Raw genomic sequence first — 18,494 nt, 5'->3', positions numbered from 1 at the left:
GTCTCAACTGATACATTTGCAGGAGAGCTTGTTCTGTTAGAAAACAACAGACTTACTGGCTGACCAGGTGAAAATAAAGGAAAGAAAACATAAAAAAAGAAAACAAATGCTGCTATCGCATCTAAAAATTGGTAAGCTGCAATAAATAATGTTTGCTTTTGGGATCTCATTTGCTTTCTGAGAAGCTGTGAGGCATTTCCTGAATGGAGAGGAGCACGAGGTGAGAACAGCCCAGGATGGGGACGTGTCTGTGCTGTGTGCTGGCAACATACAATGGTAACCGTGCTTAGCGAGGCAAGAGCAGGAGAGTGCCATTCTGTAGCCACAATGAGACCGATATCACTGGTGAGGTAAGACACCGCTCAGTGTCTCCTAGTCACCAGCTGGGACTCTGTGTAACTGGTGAAAAGACACACACCTCCGGGAGGTGACCTTCCCCCCAACACCTGCCAACACTGACAGAGAAACCTTTAGAAATTGCTAAAACAAATCCATTAACACCTCCTGAGGGGCCCCTGAAGGGCTGCAGGCTCCAGATTTTGTGTCACATGTTTTTTTTTCTCCCAGATCTAAATGCACCCCCAAATCCCCCTGACCACCCCCTCTGGGATACTATGCTGGGCTGCTGAGAACCTTTCCCATTACAGCACTCTATACTATTCCTCCTCTAAAGGGCTGAAATCACATTCCTTTACAACACAGCCAGTTAGCCACGATCTGCACAGGATGTATCTGACTACTGCAACTACACTGCCGTTCTGACCAGAGAATTTCACAGGTCAGAAGGGCAACATAAAAGCCAGATACACCCTGTGAAGGCTGACAGACTGTGTGTAAAAGAATGTGATTTCAGCCCTGTGTAGTGGGGGGGGGGGGGGGGGCGGCTGTATACAGTGCTGGGATGGGAAAGGAGCTCTGCCAAGTGAAGAAAAAACCTGCCAGAGGTCCCTGTCCTTTGATTCTCCAGCGGTGATCCCTGTCCTCTGATTCTCCAGCAGTAATCCCTGTCCTCTGATGTAAAGAGGAACTCTCTAAACTCAAAACTCTTAAGCCACTTTGAGTATCTTGGCGTGCGGTGGATGTATCTGCACGTGCAGTGGAAGTGGTGGGTGGTTATGGGGGGGGGGCCCAGGTCAACTTTTGCATCAGGGCCCACAAGCTTCAAGCTACGCCTCTGGGCTTAGCGGTGCAACATTTAAACAATTAAGTAATGTTGTGATACTTTTTATTTGCACTAATATATAATTTTTCAGGACAAGCTTTCAGGGTATTTCAAGGTCCAAGCAGTACTAGTACAGCCAAGTGTACTCACAAGTACACTAATACGGCTATAATCATCTCTGCCATAAAAAATAGACACCTATGGTTACTGACCAACATTCACAATTCATAGCAACCTCCTTCCAAACCCCCAGCCATAAGAAAACAATGAACTCTCTTTTCTTCAAACACTTCCAAAACACTTGAAAATACTTTACTCAGCTTATTTGCTGTATTACATTTTTGATCTCAGCGACCATTTATGTGCTTTCAACTTCTCTTGGCAAGCAAATGACATCACATCACATAACCATAATTTTCCAAAAAAAAAAAAGTAAAAAAAAATGTCATATGCTAGCTATCGCTACTCATCTAAAAAAAAGCTTGGTAAACATCCAAAATGAAACATATTGCAGTGCTAGACAAAGTAAGGTACTAGTCTTTAACGGAGTTCTATAATGGTCACAACATATACTTTTATTTTAACGCATCAGCATTGTAAAAGCAATACAAACAATATGTTTATCAATCCCATATAAGTTTACTTTAAAAATCTCCTTGTTGTGAGTGCTGCCCACCTTTTATTAATCTCTTTCCACAACTTCCCAAATTTCCTGCATGATTTTCAGCTTCTCCTCTGCTGTTTACTTTTCATTTCTAAAAACTACATATCCCATGGTACCTTGCTATCAGCAAGTTGTGATTCCTGTACCAGCATCTTCTGAAACACCTCTGTAGTTCAGAAGACGGGCTGTGTAAATTCTGTGACACAGCAGAACCTATTTGCAGTGCATAGTGAATATGTGTCACAGACTTCAAGAAAGTAAAAGTGTGGGGATGTTCACAAAATAAGTATATAAACTTCAGTATAGTTCAGAGTAATAGGATAGGAATATGCTAGAAATACGTGAAATACAATGTTGGAATGAATACATGATTTTCACCATAGATGAGCTTTAACATTGTTATTATAAAAACATTTTTTGAAGGTTGATACATTTTTATTTATTTTTTTACAGGGCACATAACAATCACCAACTTTTTGTTAAATTATTATCCCGGTTTGGACATTGAAAAAAGAAATATCCATGGATTTACAGCATTAATGAAAGCTTCAATTCAAGGCAGAACAGACTGTGTCCGTGCATTAATGTTAGCAGGTAAGTGTAAAGAATCTTCCTTTTGATCCTCCAGCACTCTGATTAGACGTGAGGAGTGAAGAAAGAAAGCTCCAATGTGACAGCTCTGGGCACCCGAAAAGCCAAACAGCAACACTGTCAACACAACCTGGCTCTACTAGCACTAAAGTAGAATGTGATAACCTTTAGGCCTCGTACACATGGTCGGTCAAAACCGATGGAAACGGACTGAACGTCCGTTTCATCGGTCCAAACCAATGGTGTGTGGGCCCCATCGGTCCGTTATCCTTTGGTCGAAAAATTTAGAACTTGCTTTAAAATTCAACCGATGAACGCCTAACCGATCGGTCAAAACCGACGGTTAGTATGCAAAAGCATCGGGTTAAAACCCGCGCATACTCAGAATCAAGTCGACGCATGCTTGGAAGCATTGAACTTCATTTTTCTCAGCATGTCGTTGTGTTTTACGTCACCGCGTTGGACTCGATCGTTTTTGTAACTGATGGTGTGTAGGCACATCAGACAGCTTCATCGGTTAACCGATGAAACGGTCCTTTAGTCCGTTTTGATCTAATGGACTGATCGTGTGTACAGGGCTTAAGAAGTGGCTGGGTTGCATAATACAGTGTACTGCAGCTATGAGCACTTTATCTAATGGTGTGTTGGCACCAAGATAATCCAATCAAGTGACCTCTGAGGTTCTAAATATAGATCTAAATTCTATATCAAATTAAATATCAATCACATAAGAGGATAGGATACCCAGACATTTGAATTTGTTCAGTCATATAGTTTGCTTAAACAGGTTATTGTAATATCACTCCATGCATGTTACAAAGGACATAAACGTACAGGATTACAGAAAACATATACAGTAGGGCAGTATTGGCAGTATTGTATATAATATATACATTGACATAAAGGTAGAGTAAAAATTTGAATTATGTTATTAATCTCAAACAGGAAAACCTGTCTAAGATAAAGCTATAAAGATTAATTATTACAATCCTTTAAGCAATAATTAATTAGTGAAATGTTCCAGTGCTTTTATTTAGACTATCTGCATACAAAGATCCCAACCTACAGTGTGTATCCATAATGTCTCTAGATTAAATAAACATTTAGACCTATTAGTGTTCCTAGATTCAGTGACTTAAGCTGGGCATACTTGGGTTGTTTTGTTTTGATTAGCCAACCGCTGATAAAAAAAAAACTCATGTGCACAAGCGAGTTGGGTGGAGGAATCCTTCCCACTGTACTGTTTTTTTTTTATCAGCGGTTGGCTAATCAAAGCCCACACACGACAATTTTAACCTCTTGACCACTGGGCACTTAAACCCCCTTCCTAACCAGACCAATTTTCAGCTTTCGGTGCTCTCACAATTTGAATGACAATTACTCAGTCATACAACATTGTACCCATCTGAAATTTTTGTCCTTTTTTTCACACAAATAGAGCTTTCTTTTGGTGGTATTTGATCACCTCTGCGGTTCTTATTTTTTGCGCTATAAAAAAAAATGACTGAAAATTCTGTAAAAAAAAAAAAAAAAATTCTAGTTTCTGTCATATTAGCAGGTTATTTCTCACACGCAGCATATGCATACTACAAATTACACCCCAAAACACATTCTGCTATTCCTCCCGAGTATGGCGATACCACATGTATGAGACTTTTACACAGTGTGGCCACATACAGAGGCCCAACATGCAGGGAGCGCCATCAGGTGTTCTGGAGCACCCAGACCAATTCTGACATTTCTCTCCTACATGTAAAAATCATCATTTATTTGCTAAAAAATTACATAGAAACCCAAAACATTATATATGCTTTTTTTCCCCTCCAAGCATTGGGAGGGACTCTTGCTGCCATGGAGCCTATCAGGAAAGGAAAATTACGGTAAGTATTTCATAATAAATTTTCCGTTTTCCTGACATGCTCCATGGCAGCATACGTGTGGGAAATAACTCGCCAAACACACCTGGGCGGGCACAATGCTGAGGCAAGAAAATACATTTAACACTGTCAACTGACAGAACTTGTAAATCAAAATTCAGTGATAAGGCAGCTGGTTCAACACAATAGTGGGAAACAAAAGTATTAATAGATGACCACGAGGCCGCTCTGCATATAACTTCAGGTACGACATGACGTGAGGCTGCCCAAGAAGTCGAGATGCTCCGATGCAGTCACTGCCCTTGGCTTTGTATGCCCTTTGGATGGTCTGAACTATCCAAGCCACAATGGATCTGATTGAGGCCCGTTTTCCTTTGTTCTTTCCATGAAGAAGAATGAAAAGAAAGTCTGTTTGTCTGAAAGATTCTGTCATTAACAGGTATTGACTTAATGTGTGACCCACATCAAGGGGATGAATATCTTGATCTTCAGAAATCCCAAAAGTGGGCAGTACAATTTCCTGATTTTAATGAAAAATTGATGTAACTTTAGGATTTAAACCCAGCATGGGAATTAATACTGCTCTATCTGGAAAAAAGGTCAAGACTGGTTCTTATGAACCCAGGTTTCTGATATCAGAGACTCTTTAAGCTGAAGTGACTGCTGCTAGAAAGACGATCTTGAGAGTAAGTTTCTTGGCTGATAGAGGTTTATCAGGATCAGTGCTGAGTGTGGTAAGATAGTCCAGGACAAGAGGCAGGTCCCATTTGGGGAACCTTGGTTTTCTCTGGCGTCTAAGCCGGATGGCACCCTTGAAGAACTGGTAAACCAAGGGATGATTGGCCCAAGAGATTCATGTAAATGCAGAAATGGCTGAAATTTGTACTCGGAGTGAACTGATTGCTAAAGGCAAGTCCAAACCTGTTTGTAAAAAACTAAGTATATCTTGGACTTCTGGGGAACTGCAAGGATTAGTCCTGGAAGACATATGATCTGTAAATTTTGACCAAATACGCTCGTAAACTTTGTTAGTGCTATTTCTTCTAGCGTTAATAAGAGTTGAAATGGCTTCTTCTGGACATCCTAAGGCTTCAAGCCTTCGCCTCTCAAGAACCACACCCTGAGGTGCAGATGAGCCGGACACGGGTGCAACGTTGTGCCCTGAGAGATATCCGGTCTGAGAGGTAGAGGGATTGAGTCCCGGTAACTGAGAAGCGTTAGGATGGAAAACCATGGCCTGTTGGGCCAAAATGGAATCACTGCTATGATTTCTACATCCTCTGATCTGAGTCGGCAAAGAAACTGAAGAATCACAGGTACTGGTGTAAAGGCATACGCTTTGCTAAATTTCCACCGATCTGTGAGAGCGTCTATCCCATAGGCTTGGGGATCCCGGAATAATAACCTCAAATAATACTTGGTCAACTTGTGGTTGCATGGGGACGGAAACAGATCCACTTCTGGGAACACTCCCAGAGTTGGAAGCCAATTGAACACCTCTATGTGTAGAGACCATTTGTTGTTCATTTTGATTTGTGATAGAAAGTCTGCTTGAACATTTTGGACCCCCGGAATGTACACTGCCCAGATGTTGGCTAGTTTCTTCTGGGCCCAATTCATAATTGGCTCCACCCCCCAGAGTAAGGACCAGCTGCGGGTTCCACCCTGCTTCCTTATGTAAGCAACCGCGGTTGTGCTGTCCAGCCTGAGCATCACAGAGGAGTCCATTAATAGATGGCGTAAGGATATGAGCGTCTGAAAGGTAGCCCGCAACTCCAGTATGTTGGATACAATTCCTTAAGAAGGTGTGCTCCACCTGCCCTGGGCTATTTCTGATAGGCAATGAGCGCCCTGATTGCTGGCATCTGAGGTTATTGTAGTCCAAGTGATGGGACGGATCGAGTGACAGTTGCAGAGATTCTTCCCCTGAAGCCACCACAGAAGAGACTCTCTCATGGGTTGAGTGAGTATGATGCGTTGACTCTTGCCTGGGGAGTCCCATTGCTCGAGGAACCCTTTTTGGAATGGGCGAGTGTGCCACTGAGCCCACTTCACCATAGGGATGGTGGCTGCCATGATGCCAATTACCTTCAAACATTAAAAAGCAGACAGGTGAGATGAAGCAAGTGTTGCGCGGATCCTGTCCCGGATTGTTGCAATCTTCTCTTCCGGCAATGAGATGGTGCCCTCTATTGTGTTGAAGAGGGCACCTAGAAACACCAGGGATTGAGTTGGAACGAGATGACTCTTCTCCAAATTCAGTAGCCACCCAAATTCTTGGAGAGTGGCAATTACTAAGTCCCTGTGTTCCAGGAGTTGACTTCTGTCTTGAGCTAGAAGTAAGAGGTTGTCTAGGTAGTGGTGAAGACAAACTCCTTTCACTCGGAGGAGAGCCACAATGGCTAACAGAACTTTGGAGAACACCCGAGGTGATGTCGTGAGACCAAATGGTAGGCGGGTGAATTGTAAGTGTTGATTGCCTACAGCAAAGCGGAGGTACTTTTGATAGTCTGCCGCCACTGGAACGTGGAAATATGTGTCTTTTAGGTCTATTGACACTAACCAATCTCCTGGGTGGACTGACTGCTGGATCGTCAATAGTGACACTATTTAGAATTTTTCTTTCCGAATAAAACGGTTGAGATGAGTCAAGTCTATTACTGATCTCCAGGTACCGTTCTTTTTCTGTACCATTAACAAAGGGGAGTACATGCCCTTGCCTCGTTCACCATCTGGAACAGTAATGGCTGCGCCTTGAGTTAATAAAGAGCTTACGTAAGCTAATAAGATTTGTTTCTTTTCTTCTGTACATGGAAGACTCGTGAGCATGAATCTGAGCCTGGGGGTGCTGTTGAAGACCCAGGTGTGGCCTGAAGTGACTGTCTTGATGGTCCAAAAATTTCGAACTGAGGCCACCCAAACATGCCGAAAGTGGAGAAGACGAGCCCCCACCTGACATGCTTGGGCGGGCCCAATTTCAAAAGGACTTAGTAGAGTCCTGAAGGAGTACTCTTAGGCCCCATACTCACGACCAAACATGTCTGCTGAAACTGGCCCGCAGGCCAGTTTCAGCAGACATGTTTGGTCGTGTGTGGGCGCGAGCGGGCCGAATTCCAGCAAACATTTGCCCGCCGGGCCTTTTCCCAGCAGACAAATATTCCTGGACTTGTTTTAAAACAGTCCGCTGGAATTCTGCCCGCTCGGACATGTACGGTCGTCAGTACAGACCTACCGTACATGTCCAGGCGCCCGCCGTCCCTCGCATGCGTCGAATGACTTCGACGCATGCGTGGAAGCATTTTAAAGGCGGGCCGCCCACGTCGCCGCGTCATTGTCGCGGCGACACCGCGTCATCGACGCGGCGACACCGCGGACACGCCCCGCGTATTGTTTACGCGCGGACTTCTGTACGATGGTGTGTACAACCATCGTACAGAAGCCCTCTGGCAGACATGTATGGTGAAAACGGTCCGACGGACCGCTTTCACCATACATGTTTGTCCGTGTGTACCCGGCCTTAGTTGGCTTCTTAAAAGGAAGATTGTCTGGATTTCCAGGACCTTGAAAATTCACGACAAGGCTTGTAGCTGCGTGTTTCCCTTGCACGGTCTGTATTCTGTGCTCTCGAAAAGGTGCGTTTCTGATTTGCAAACGCCTATCCTGAGGGAGGAACCCCAACTTACCCCCTGTGGCCTGGGAAATGGCACTTTAAAGTTTATTGCCAAAGAAAGCAGCCCTCAAAGAGAATGCGGCACCAAGCTTGCTTTGAAGCAGGATCCGCCGACCAGGGACGAAGCCATAAAGCATGACAGGCAGTAACCGCTGACAACATTACCCGAGCCACTAGGCGAATAACATCAATAGAGGCTTCCCCCAAAAAGGCAGATGCTAGCCTGATTTCCTGAATAGGAGAGCTCTTGGCCATTTCCTCAGAGATACCTCTAAGGGAATCCTCCACATTGCCTGACCATGCCTCTAAGGCTTTTGAGACAGCTGCTAAAGCCAGAATTGGTTTACAAACTGATCCCGCTGTCAGGTAGATTCACTTCAGGTCTGAATCAATCCGTCTCTCTAGAGGATCTTTGAATGAAACCGTATCTTCCAGGGGAAGGGTTACGTATCTAACCAGATGCATCAAAGCTGCATCAACCAAAGGTGCACAGTCAAGGTGTTTCACATCTTCTTCCTTAAAAGGATATAATTTAGCAATTTTTGACTGCATAGAACTTTTATCAGTTTTACCCCATTCTTCTGAGATGATGGCACCTACTTCCGTGACAAATGGGAAATAATGTCGCTCCTTATTGAGCTGTTTAAAAAGTTTTCTTTGTTTGGGAGGAGCGATAACTGGATCTTCCCAATTCAGAACTTCCTTAACTGCTTTCACTAAAGAAGGAACTAAGGCATAAGCAAAGCCTATCCCTGGATCATCCACTTCTTAACCACTCTCTGAGGGAGGAGCTGAGGAATGGCTGGGTTGAAAGACCTCCAAGGTCTCATGTACTTTTCCATGTCCTGAGAAGGGAATCAGTGGGTCTGGAGGAGAAGTATGCTGTACTCTAGCATCTTTCTCTTGTAGCGACTCGCTCACGACCCGTTTAACCAATGCTTCCAGGTGTTTGTCTGCACCTTCCCTCTCATTGGCTGCCTTTGAGAAACAATGATCACAAAGGGACTGGAGCCCTACACCCCCAACATAGTCTCTCTTACCTCTTGCTGTGAGATGAGGAGGGGTGAGTGTCTCTACTGGGACGTCCGGATTTAGAAGAACCATGAAGATGAGTGTCGGTGGTGCGATTTAGAGGACCCACTGCATCTGTGGGATACGCTATGATGTTGGTCAGACCTAGAAGGGCTGAGAAAAGGAAGACAAGAATAGAGAGACAGAGAGAGACAAGCACAGAGTCATGACAATGCCCTATACTCCACTCTCCTCCCCCCCAGCAGGCAGAGAAAAGGAACAAAAATATCGTTTTCCAATCTTACCTGCTGTGAGAGGGCTGGCCACTAGGAGGCAGTGAAGCATCCATCATAGAACAGACACACTGTAGGTGGAAGTGTCAGACATCAAATAGAAATGGATACTAAATCCAGAACCTTCTGAACAAGCACTTACCTGGGGTAGGCTCTGTTAGTGCTCAGGGAAGTCGTCGCTATGCCCACGATCATTCCCAAGCTTCCCCAGGATTTTAAAACTGATGTCACGGCTGCACATGGCCCGCGATCCTCGTGCACATGCGCGAACCAAGCCTCGCTTTCGTTTCCGGGTCCGCGCAGGCGCAGAACGCAGACAGAACCCGGAAGTAAGAGGGATCGGCAGGTGGAATGCACAGGGAACCAGCCACTCACTGGGCATGTATTAAATGGGGAAAACAGCAGATGGAATACAGAAAAAAAAATACTACAAACGTAAACACTGCTGCCATGAAGGCAATACAGCTGACCACCACCTACGATCGATTCGTCTCTCCAATGGAAGACATAATTCCAGCTCTTCAGCGCTACTCTGCAATACACTCCATACCCTGCTTAACAGTCAAGGCTTATTGGAGGGATGAGACACCATATCATCGGCCGATCTTAATCGTAGAAACAATCGTCTTTAGGTAGGAGAACCAAAACACATGGTCCTACGGAGGAGGACAAAAAATGAACACGGCTGAGAGCCCAGAGCTGAAATTTATAGGGAGGGGGTCCTATTGGGTAGTTATGGAGGCGGGGCCAACCCACATGTATGCTGCCAAGTGAAAATACATAATTTACATGGGAGGTGAAACCTCAATCAAAGGATCATTCGTTAATAGTCTGTTTTGATATCATTGGGTGTATTGTAAACATTAAACCGTATTGTTCTGTACCAGAAGGTAATGTTTGGATGAAAGATGCCCAGACAAAAAAAAATGTGCGGATCAGTATTTTCTTATGTAAGGGGGCCTCCACCTATTCCATGCAGAAAACGTAAGGCAGTTTATTTTCAAATAAGGAGATAGTGGGGGGATCCGGGTAAATCCATTTTTGCAAGATGGTTTTCATTGCCACAAGAGTTATAACATTGAACGGTTGCTTCCAACACCTGGAAATGTTTACCTCTTGAATGTCTATCAGACTAATACATTCTGGAGTTAGAGGCATAGTTTACTAGCATAACGTGCAACTGTGATCAAGAATCATTTGATTTTGGGGCACGACCTGAAGGCATGGAACAGAGCTGCGTCTAAATGTCCACATTTTAAGCAGCTAGAGTAAGAGCTTAGGCACATGAGAAAAGACCAACGTGGAGATATGCAAGAATGGTGGAAGAACTGGAGGCTTATTTCACAGTACAGTGAAACCTCGGATTGCAAGTAACAAGGTTAACGAGCGTTACGCAATACAAGCACTTTTTTTGGAAAATCCATTTGGACTGAGGTGCGGGGGCGCCGGAGCCACAAATACTCGGAAATACTCCATTCCCGTGCCATTCCGAGTTCAGCCGAGCTGTCCCCAAGCCTTACCGAGTATTTCCGAGGCTCTCCGGCGCCCCACACCTCTGGCCACATTCGACTTCTATGGGAAAACTCACTTTGATATGCAAGTGCTTTGGATTACGAGCATTCTCCTGAAACGGATTATACTCGTAATCCAAGGTTCCACTGTATATTGTGACTTTGATTTTTCCCCAGGATATAAACATAATGAATTCAAAGGTGTATCTAGTTTAGCTGAGGAACAGTTCTGGTCCATTTAATTCCTGTCACTGTAGATTTATAATCTAGTGGTTGTCTAAAGAAATATATATACATGAACTCACTTTTGGGATTGGAATTAGAATTTTCCTAGTCCTACTTTCCAGGAGATTTTTTTTTTTTTTTTTTTTTATTAATGTAATACAAATGTATTTGGCTAATGCTTTAAGGAAAAGGAATAGCTTGTTGGATAGGTATAGGACTTTTTTCAAAGTGAATTTTCACATAGCTTCACCCTATTCAATAAGATATTAAAAAAATCAAAGAATACCCAATCATGTGCAAAAAAAAGGATGTTTGCTTACACATGATTGGAAGATTGAAGTGGTGGTAAAGGCTGAAAATGTTCTTACCTTAATGCATTCTATGAATCGAGACTGGCGTGGTAGGTTTTAGCAAAAGGAATAGAGGGACACCAGTGAATATTTGTTTGCTGATCTTTTGGGCACCAAAATGTGTCAGTTTCACAGGCATGTGCAATTTTAGGGCTGTTTTATCAGATAGAAGGTTAGAGGAACTCTCCAACACCAAAACAGGTAGAACTACTGTAGATATATTTTTCTTTAGTAGAAAATGTCTGTGCTCCTGTTGGAGATTTTCTCTCATTTCCTGTGTGGTGAACCATTGTCAGCTGAACTGAAAGTAAGGGTAATCTTAAAAAAAAAAAAAATCTGACAGTTCTAATCCTTCCCCACTCTTTCCAAAACTAGAAAAACTGTTTTTGCTTCGAAAATACATTAAATTGGTTTTAAAAGTAAATTTTTTTTTTTTACTTTCATGCATTCTATGCATGAAGGTAAAAATCCTTCAGTATGCAGCTCCCCCCAATACTTCAATACTTACACGAGCCCGAGAGCGATCCAGCAAGAGAATGGCCACTCTCCATGGTTTCTGCCTCCTCTAAGCCTAAGAAAGGGCAGCAGGAGCCATTTGCTTATGGGTTTGGGAGCAAGCACACACAAGTGCTATGGGGGCACTCAGAAAAGAGGAGGAGCCAGGAGAACCAATGGGGGGCCCCGAGAAGAGGAGGATTGGGGCTGCTCTGTGCAAAACCATAACCTTTATTATCACTTTAAGGAACAGCCTCAAGATAAATAAAGCAAAATAGGAAGCAAATTTAAATATTTCACAAGCAATCTAAGTAGCCCTGCACAATTATATTACTGGAAGACTGAATATTCAGATTCTTACATAACCCCAGTCATTACATTTTAAAAAGTAATTTCTTTCATGGAAACCTGTACTGAGAGTAAGTGGAGGCTGCCCTAACTGACCTTCCCTTTAAAAAATACTTACCCCGGCTGTCCTGCTTTAATTTTTTGTGAGGCACAGACCTGGAACATGTATGCAGATCAGGAGTTCCAACTATACACTGTTTCTCTAATATGCAAGCTTGTTTTATCAGCGACTCAGAAAACGATTGAAACCAGAGACAGCCAGCTGTTTCTTAGAAGTCCAGCAATATCATCCCTATATGTTCTCAATACATTGATATGTAACCTCTGAGGGTATAAATAAATAGACACTTAAAGGGGCGTACCATCATCCAGAGTATAGATAAATAAAGTTTGGCTCCTCAGAGCCAAACTTTATTTATCTATGTTCTCAATACAGGTTTCCTCTAAACAATAACAATTCATTTTTGTGAAAGAGCAATAATGTATAACGAACATTTAACCAATTAACCATATTTCATTAACTTGTTTTCATAGTTTTATTGTTAAAAATGCAGAAACAAACATTAAGAAATGTTACCGTACTAATCTTTATCATTGTATATATCTCTCACATATTCAATTTGCTTTTTTAGGTGCTGATATTCATGCAGTTGATCCAAATCGGGGATTGACACCTAGAGAATGGGCAAGGTTTACAGGGAGATATGACACAGCCTATCTCATGCAAAAACTACAGGAGAGACCACTGGCAGAACAATTCAGTGACCAGTTTAAAATGGAATGGCCTAAGATGAAAGAGCTTCTTGCCAAAGCAGCAGAGCCCAAATCATGTGCACAGAGAATCTCAGAATGTATGAAATCAGCATTTACCTTCAATTATTTTAGTGAACCTGAAGAAGATGGGGTCCTTGATTTTATGGTTACAATTACCACCGGTATGAGCAGCCCATTTGTTGCTGTTAGTTGCAGAACAGTATGTCCAGGCAGCCCCCCCTGTATTGGGAAACGTAGATATACTGTACAGGAGATTCTTGGAAAACAAAGAGCTGAAGAAATACAAACTTCAGATAAAGTCCACCCAAAAACCCTAGAAAAACTTTTCAAAAACACTCAGGTTATTGTAGTTCCCAAAAAAAAGGAAAGAAGAGCTAGTCTTCAGGTAAATGTAGCTCCAAGGGCTGATGTGATTAACAGAAGAACAAGCCTTCTACCTCTGAATCTATTAAGAAGAAGCAGTGTGAGACCAGGTTACATCATTCCAAAAGTTCGGATCAACAAAGCACCTGCACCTACTTACCAACCTGAAAAATTAAGAAGACGCAGTAGTGTTAATGATAACGCTTACTTACAGATTCCAAAATGGCGATATAAAGAGATAAAGGAAGCGAGAAAGAAAGCAGAGGAAGAGGCACTTCGAAAACTTGAAGTGGCACAAAAGCAAAAAAAAAATGCTAGAAAAAGAACTTGATGTTGAACATTCTTGGGTGCAGATCAAAACATTGTAAACCTATGATTGAAAATTAATACAAATGTATTTGGCTAATAAAATACGCTCTTTTTATGTCTCATAAAAAGTAAAAGTCCAACTGCACATAAAAGGCAGAATAAATGGAATACTTATGCATGAATAGTTCACAATGAAAACGTTGGTAAAGGGTGTTCTGTGTCAATGGTAAGCAAAAAAAATATAAAGCGCAACTTTGTGGCATGCCACTATGTCAATGAAAACCTTTCATGAAAGGTGATTGCAGCCATATTTGTACACCTGGAACAACATAGTGAGTACTATAGTTGTCCTTTTTTATTTGCACTAACAGTTAATTTTTCAGGATAAGCTTTTGGCAGTCTACCCCCTTTCCTCTACATCCAAGCAGTACTTTTATAAGAGAAATACATGGACTGCCTCTGCTGTTCTCCTTTAGAAAAAGTTGTTGCTGTCTTGCAACTATATCACAGACGCAAAACAAATATGCATTTCAGGAGTTCTCACTTGATTGTCTGCATGCTTCTGAGTTCCTATAGCGCCTAGGTAACTACCATTTTTAGAAAGGAGGTCAGCAAAGCCAACCCACACATTTCTTCCTTGACAGGTATCTGTTAAATATTTGAAAGTAAGTTTAAATCTCCTAAAATATTTAAGGGGTCCATATAGTGAACTTGGTGTTGAGTTATTCACTTTACGGTCAACACTGAGGACAAGGGGGCACTATTTACATCTAGAGGAAAAGAGATTTTATCTCCAAATACGGAAAGGTTTCTTCACACTAAGACATGGGTGCTCAACCTGTGGCTCTCCAGCTGTTTCAGAACTACAATTCCCATGAGGCATTGCAAGCTACTGACTGTTACAAGCATGACTCCCAAAGGCAGAGGCATGATGGGACTTGAAGTTCTGCAACAGCTGGAGAGCCACAGGTTGAGCACCCATGCACTAAGAGCTGTGAAAATGTGGAACAGACTCCCTCCAGAGGTGGTTCTGGCCAGCTCAGTAGATTGCTTTAAGAAAGGCCTGGATACTTTCCTAAATGTACAGAATATAACTGAGTACTAACATTTATAGGTAAAGTTGATCCAGGGTAAATCTGATTGCCTCTCGGGGGATCAGGAAGGAATTTTTTCCCCTGCTGTAGAAAATTGGATCATGCTCTGCTGGGGTTTTTTGCCTTCCTCTGGATCAACTGTGGGTATGGAGTTGGGTGTATGGGATTGTATTGTGTTTTTTATTTTGTTTGTTTATTTATTTTTTTGTGGTTGAACTGGATGGACTTGTGTCTTTTTTCAACCTGACTAACTATGTAACTATGTAAAACGCTAGTAACACCGTTACACTAGGTTAGAGCCCAACTGAACTCAACTTTAAAAAAAAAAATGTAAAAAGACAGAAGCTTTAAAGATTGTTCTAAAAGTTTAAGAGAGCAAGCATTGTTGATTGGTGCACTGTAGTGCTGAAATTTAGGACTGGTGTAAGAAACAGCTACTGTCACAGAGAGGGCAGGAATACTCTCACGCAGCCTACTTATCCAATCTCAGGTTGGTGCTGGGGACAAACAGAAGCCTTGAACAGATTAGATAGTTACATAGTCAGGTTGAAAAAACACTAGTCCATCTAGTTGAACCCAAAAAACACACACAATAGAAAACCTCCCTATACACAATCCTCTACCCAATGTAGATCCAGAGGAAGGAAAAAAAAAAAAAACCAATAAAATATTAACCAAATCACTCCAGCGGGGGGAAAATTCCTTCCTGATCCCCATAAGGCAATTCGATTCCCTGGAACTACCCCTGGTGTTACAACCTCTGAATACTAGTATCCAGTTTTATTTTGTGAGGTTTTTTTTTTAAAACAATATACTGGGCTGGCCAGAACTAGTTCTTAAAAGGAATCTATTCCACATTTTCCTAGCTCTTACTGTGAAGAAGCCTTTCTGTATTAGGTTAAATCTAGTTTCCTCCAGACGTAAAGCGTGCCCCCCTTGTCCCCTGTAATGACCTTAAAGTGTATAGCTCTACATCAAGTTCATGAAATGGACCCCTTGTGTATTAGTACATGTTGATCAAATCTTCCCTTAATGCCTCCTCTCAAGATAGAATGAATTCAGTGCATCTAATCTTTCCTCATAGCGGAGCTCCTCCATACCTCATATCAGTTCCTCCAGTTCCCCAATATCCTTTTTGAGAACTGGAGCCCAAAACTGAACTGCATATTCCAGATGAGATCCTACTAATGATTTGTACAGGGGCACAATTATGTGTGTGTCTCTCTCTCTCTCTAGTCTAGAGTCTATACTTCTTTTTACACAAAAAGTATTTTGCTTGCTTTAGAAACTGCTGCTTGGCTTTGTATGCTATTATTCAGTCTATGATCTACCAGAACAGATTGATACTTGGCAATTAAAGTCTGTTGAGGTTCTCATTTATCCAGGTCATGGTATACTTATTTATAGTTAGTCACATTCAATTGAACTTGTTCTTTAATGTTGAAGATGTTTTGCAGTTCATCCAAGCTACTTCTTCAGTTCTAACGAGTGTCAGGAACATACCCTTATTTATATTCACATAGGTAGCATGGACACCTAAATCCAATTACTATGCACTTTGTCAGAAAGTCTGCATAGGTTTACTCCTTTGATTTACATGACTGAAATGTCAAATCACTGGAGTAATGTTAAAATGCCATTTTATATGCCCCCACCCCTGCTCAGGAATCGCTGCTCCAGTTTGAGTCGTGACTTGTAGAACATGCCCTCTTATATCAGGCAATTCATTTGTTGAGAAGTTTTTTTTTGTCTCCCAATTGTGCAGGTCTTTGTATTTCTCACTACACTGCACTGCCTATTCCAAGTTACAGTACTTAATTTGTGTTTGGTCTTTTGGGTGTGCAATCTTCTGGTGTATTAGTGTATTGTAGTAGTGTATCTTCTTAGTGTATTGCTGGGTTTGAAAGACACAGGGATGAAATGTTTGTTAAAAGTCCTTATGGGGTTGTTATGACAATTGAGCTACAGTATCTCACAAAAGTAAGTACACCACTCACATTTTTGAATTTTTTTTTATATCTTTTCATGTGAAAACACTGAAGAAATTACACTATGCTACAATGTAAAGAAGTGAGTGTACAGCTTGTATAACAGTGTACATTATCTGTCCCCTCAAAGTATCTCAACACACAGCCATTAATGTCTAAACCACTGGCAACAAAGGTGAGTACACCCCTAAGTTAAAATGTCCAAATTGGGCCCAATTAGCCATTTTCCCTCCCCGGTGTTATGTGACTCGTTAGTGTTACAAGGTCTCAGGTGTGAATGGGGAGCAGGTGTGTTAAATTTGGTGTTATCGCTCTCACTCTCTCATACTGGTCACTGGAAGTTGAACATGGCACCTCATGGCAAAGAACTCTCTGAGGATCTGAAAAAAAAAATGTTGCTCTACATAAAGATGGCATAGGCTATAAGAAGATTGCCAAGACCCTGAAACTGAGCTGCAGCAAGGTGGCCAAGACCATACAGTAGTCTAAGGCCCCGTACAGACGACCGAACATGTCTGCTGAAACTGGTCCGCGGACCAGTTTCAGCATACATGTTCGGTCGTGTGTAGGCCCGAGCGGGCAGGATTCCAGCAAACATTTGCCTGCCGGGCCTTTTCCCAGCGGGCAAATATTTCCGGGCTTGTTTTAAAACAGCCCGCTGGAATCCTGTCCCCTCGGACATGTTCGGTCGTCTGTACAGACCTACCGTACATGTCCGAGCGCCCGCCATCCCTCGCATGCGTCAAATGACTTTGACGCATGCGTGGAAGCATTTAACTGGCAGGCCCGCCCACGTCGCCGCGTCATCGTTGCGGCAAAGGCGCGGACACACCCCGCGTATTGTTTACGCGCGGATTTCTGTATGATGTTGAGTACAGCCACCATACAGAAATCCCCGGGCAGACATGTACGGTGAAAACGGTCCGACGGACCGGTTTCATCGTACATGTTTGCTCGTCAGTACCTGGCATAACAGGCAAGGTTCCACTCAGAACAGGCTTCGCCATGGTTGACCAAAGAAGTTGAGTGCACATGCTCAGCATCATATCTAGATGTTTTCTTTGGGAAATAGATGCATGAGTGCTGCCAGCATTTCTGCAGAGGTTGAAGGGGTGGGGGGTCAGCTTGTCAGTGTTCAGACCATATACCGCACACTGCATCAAATTGGTCTGCATGGCTGTCGTCCCAGAAGGAAGCCTCTTTTAAAAATGATCCACAAGAAAGCCCGCAAACAGTTTGTTGAAGACAAGCAGACTAAGAACATGATTAATGGAACCATGTCTTGTGGTCTGATGAGACGAAGATAAACTTATTTAGTTCAGATGGTGTCAAGCGTGTGTGGTGGCAACCAGGTGAGAAGTACAAAGACAAGTGTGTCTTGCCTACAGTCAAGAATGGTGGTGGGAGTGTCATGGTCTGGGGCTGCATGAGTGCTGCTGGCACTGGGGAGCTACAGTTCATTGAGGGAACCATGAATGTCAATATTTACTGCACTTCGAAGACTGGGCCGCAGGGCAGTATTCCAACATGATAATGACCCCAAACCCACCTCCAAGACGACCACTGCCTTGCTAAAGAAACTGAGGGTAAAGGTAATGGACTGACCAAGCATGTCTCCATACCTAAACCCTATTGAGCATCTGTGGGGCATCCTCCAACGAAAGGTGGAGGAGCGCAAGGTCTAACATCCAGCAGCTCCGTAATGTCGTCATGGAGGAGTGGATGTGGACTCCAGTGGCAACCTGTGAAGCTCTGGTGAACTCCATGCC

At 42.8% G+C, this 18,494-nt stretch overlaps 1 protein-coding gene across 1 annotated transcript in view; it reads left to right on the top strand.

The window, feature by feature from the left end:
- The window catches only part of ANKRD33B (ankyrin repeat domain 33B), a 125,361-nt gene extending 111,540 nt beyond the window's left edge, over positions 1 to 13,821 (top strand). The window contains exons 4-5 of the mRNA XM_040353392.1: positions 2,280 to 2,420; positions 12,830 to 13,821. Coding sequence (XP_040209326.1) covers positions 2,280 to 2,420; positions 12,830 to 13,665 — 977 coding nt within the window. The 3' untranslated portion in view covers positions 13,666 to 13,821. The remainder of the gene's footprint in view (positions 1 to 2,279; positions 2,421 to 12,829) is intronic.
- Positions 13,822 to 18,494: the final 4,673 nt, after the last annotated feature.

The sequence above is a fragment of the Rana temporaria genome, chromosome 5, assembly GCF_905171775.1.
Source record: "Rana temporaria chromosome 5, aRanTem1.1, whole genome shotgun sequence".
Taxonomy (NCBI): domain Eukaryota; kingdom Metazoa; phylum Chordata; class Amphibia; order Anura; family Ranidae; genus Rana; species Rana temporaria.
This window is presented reverse-complemented; position numbering and strand designations above follow the sequence as displayed.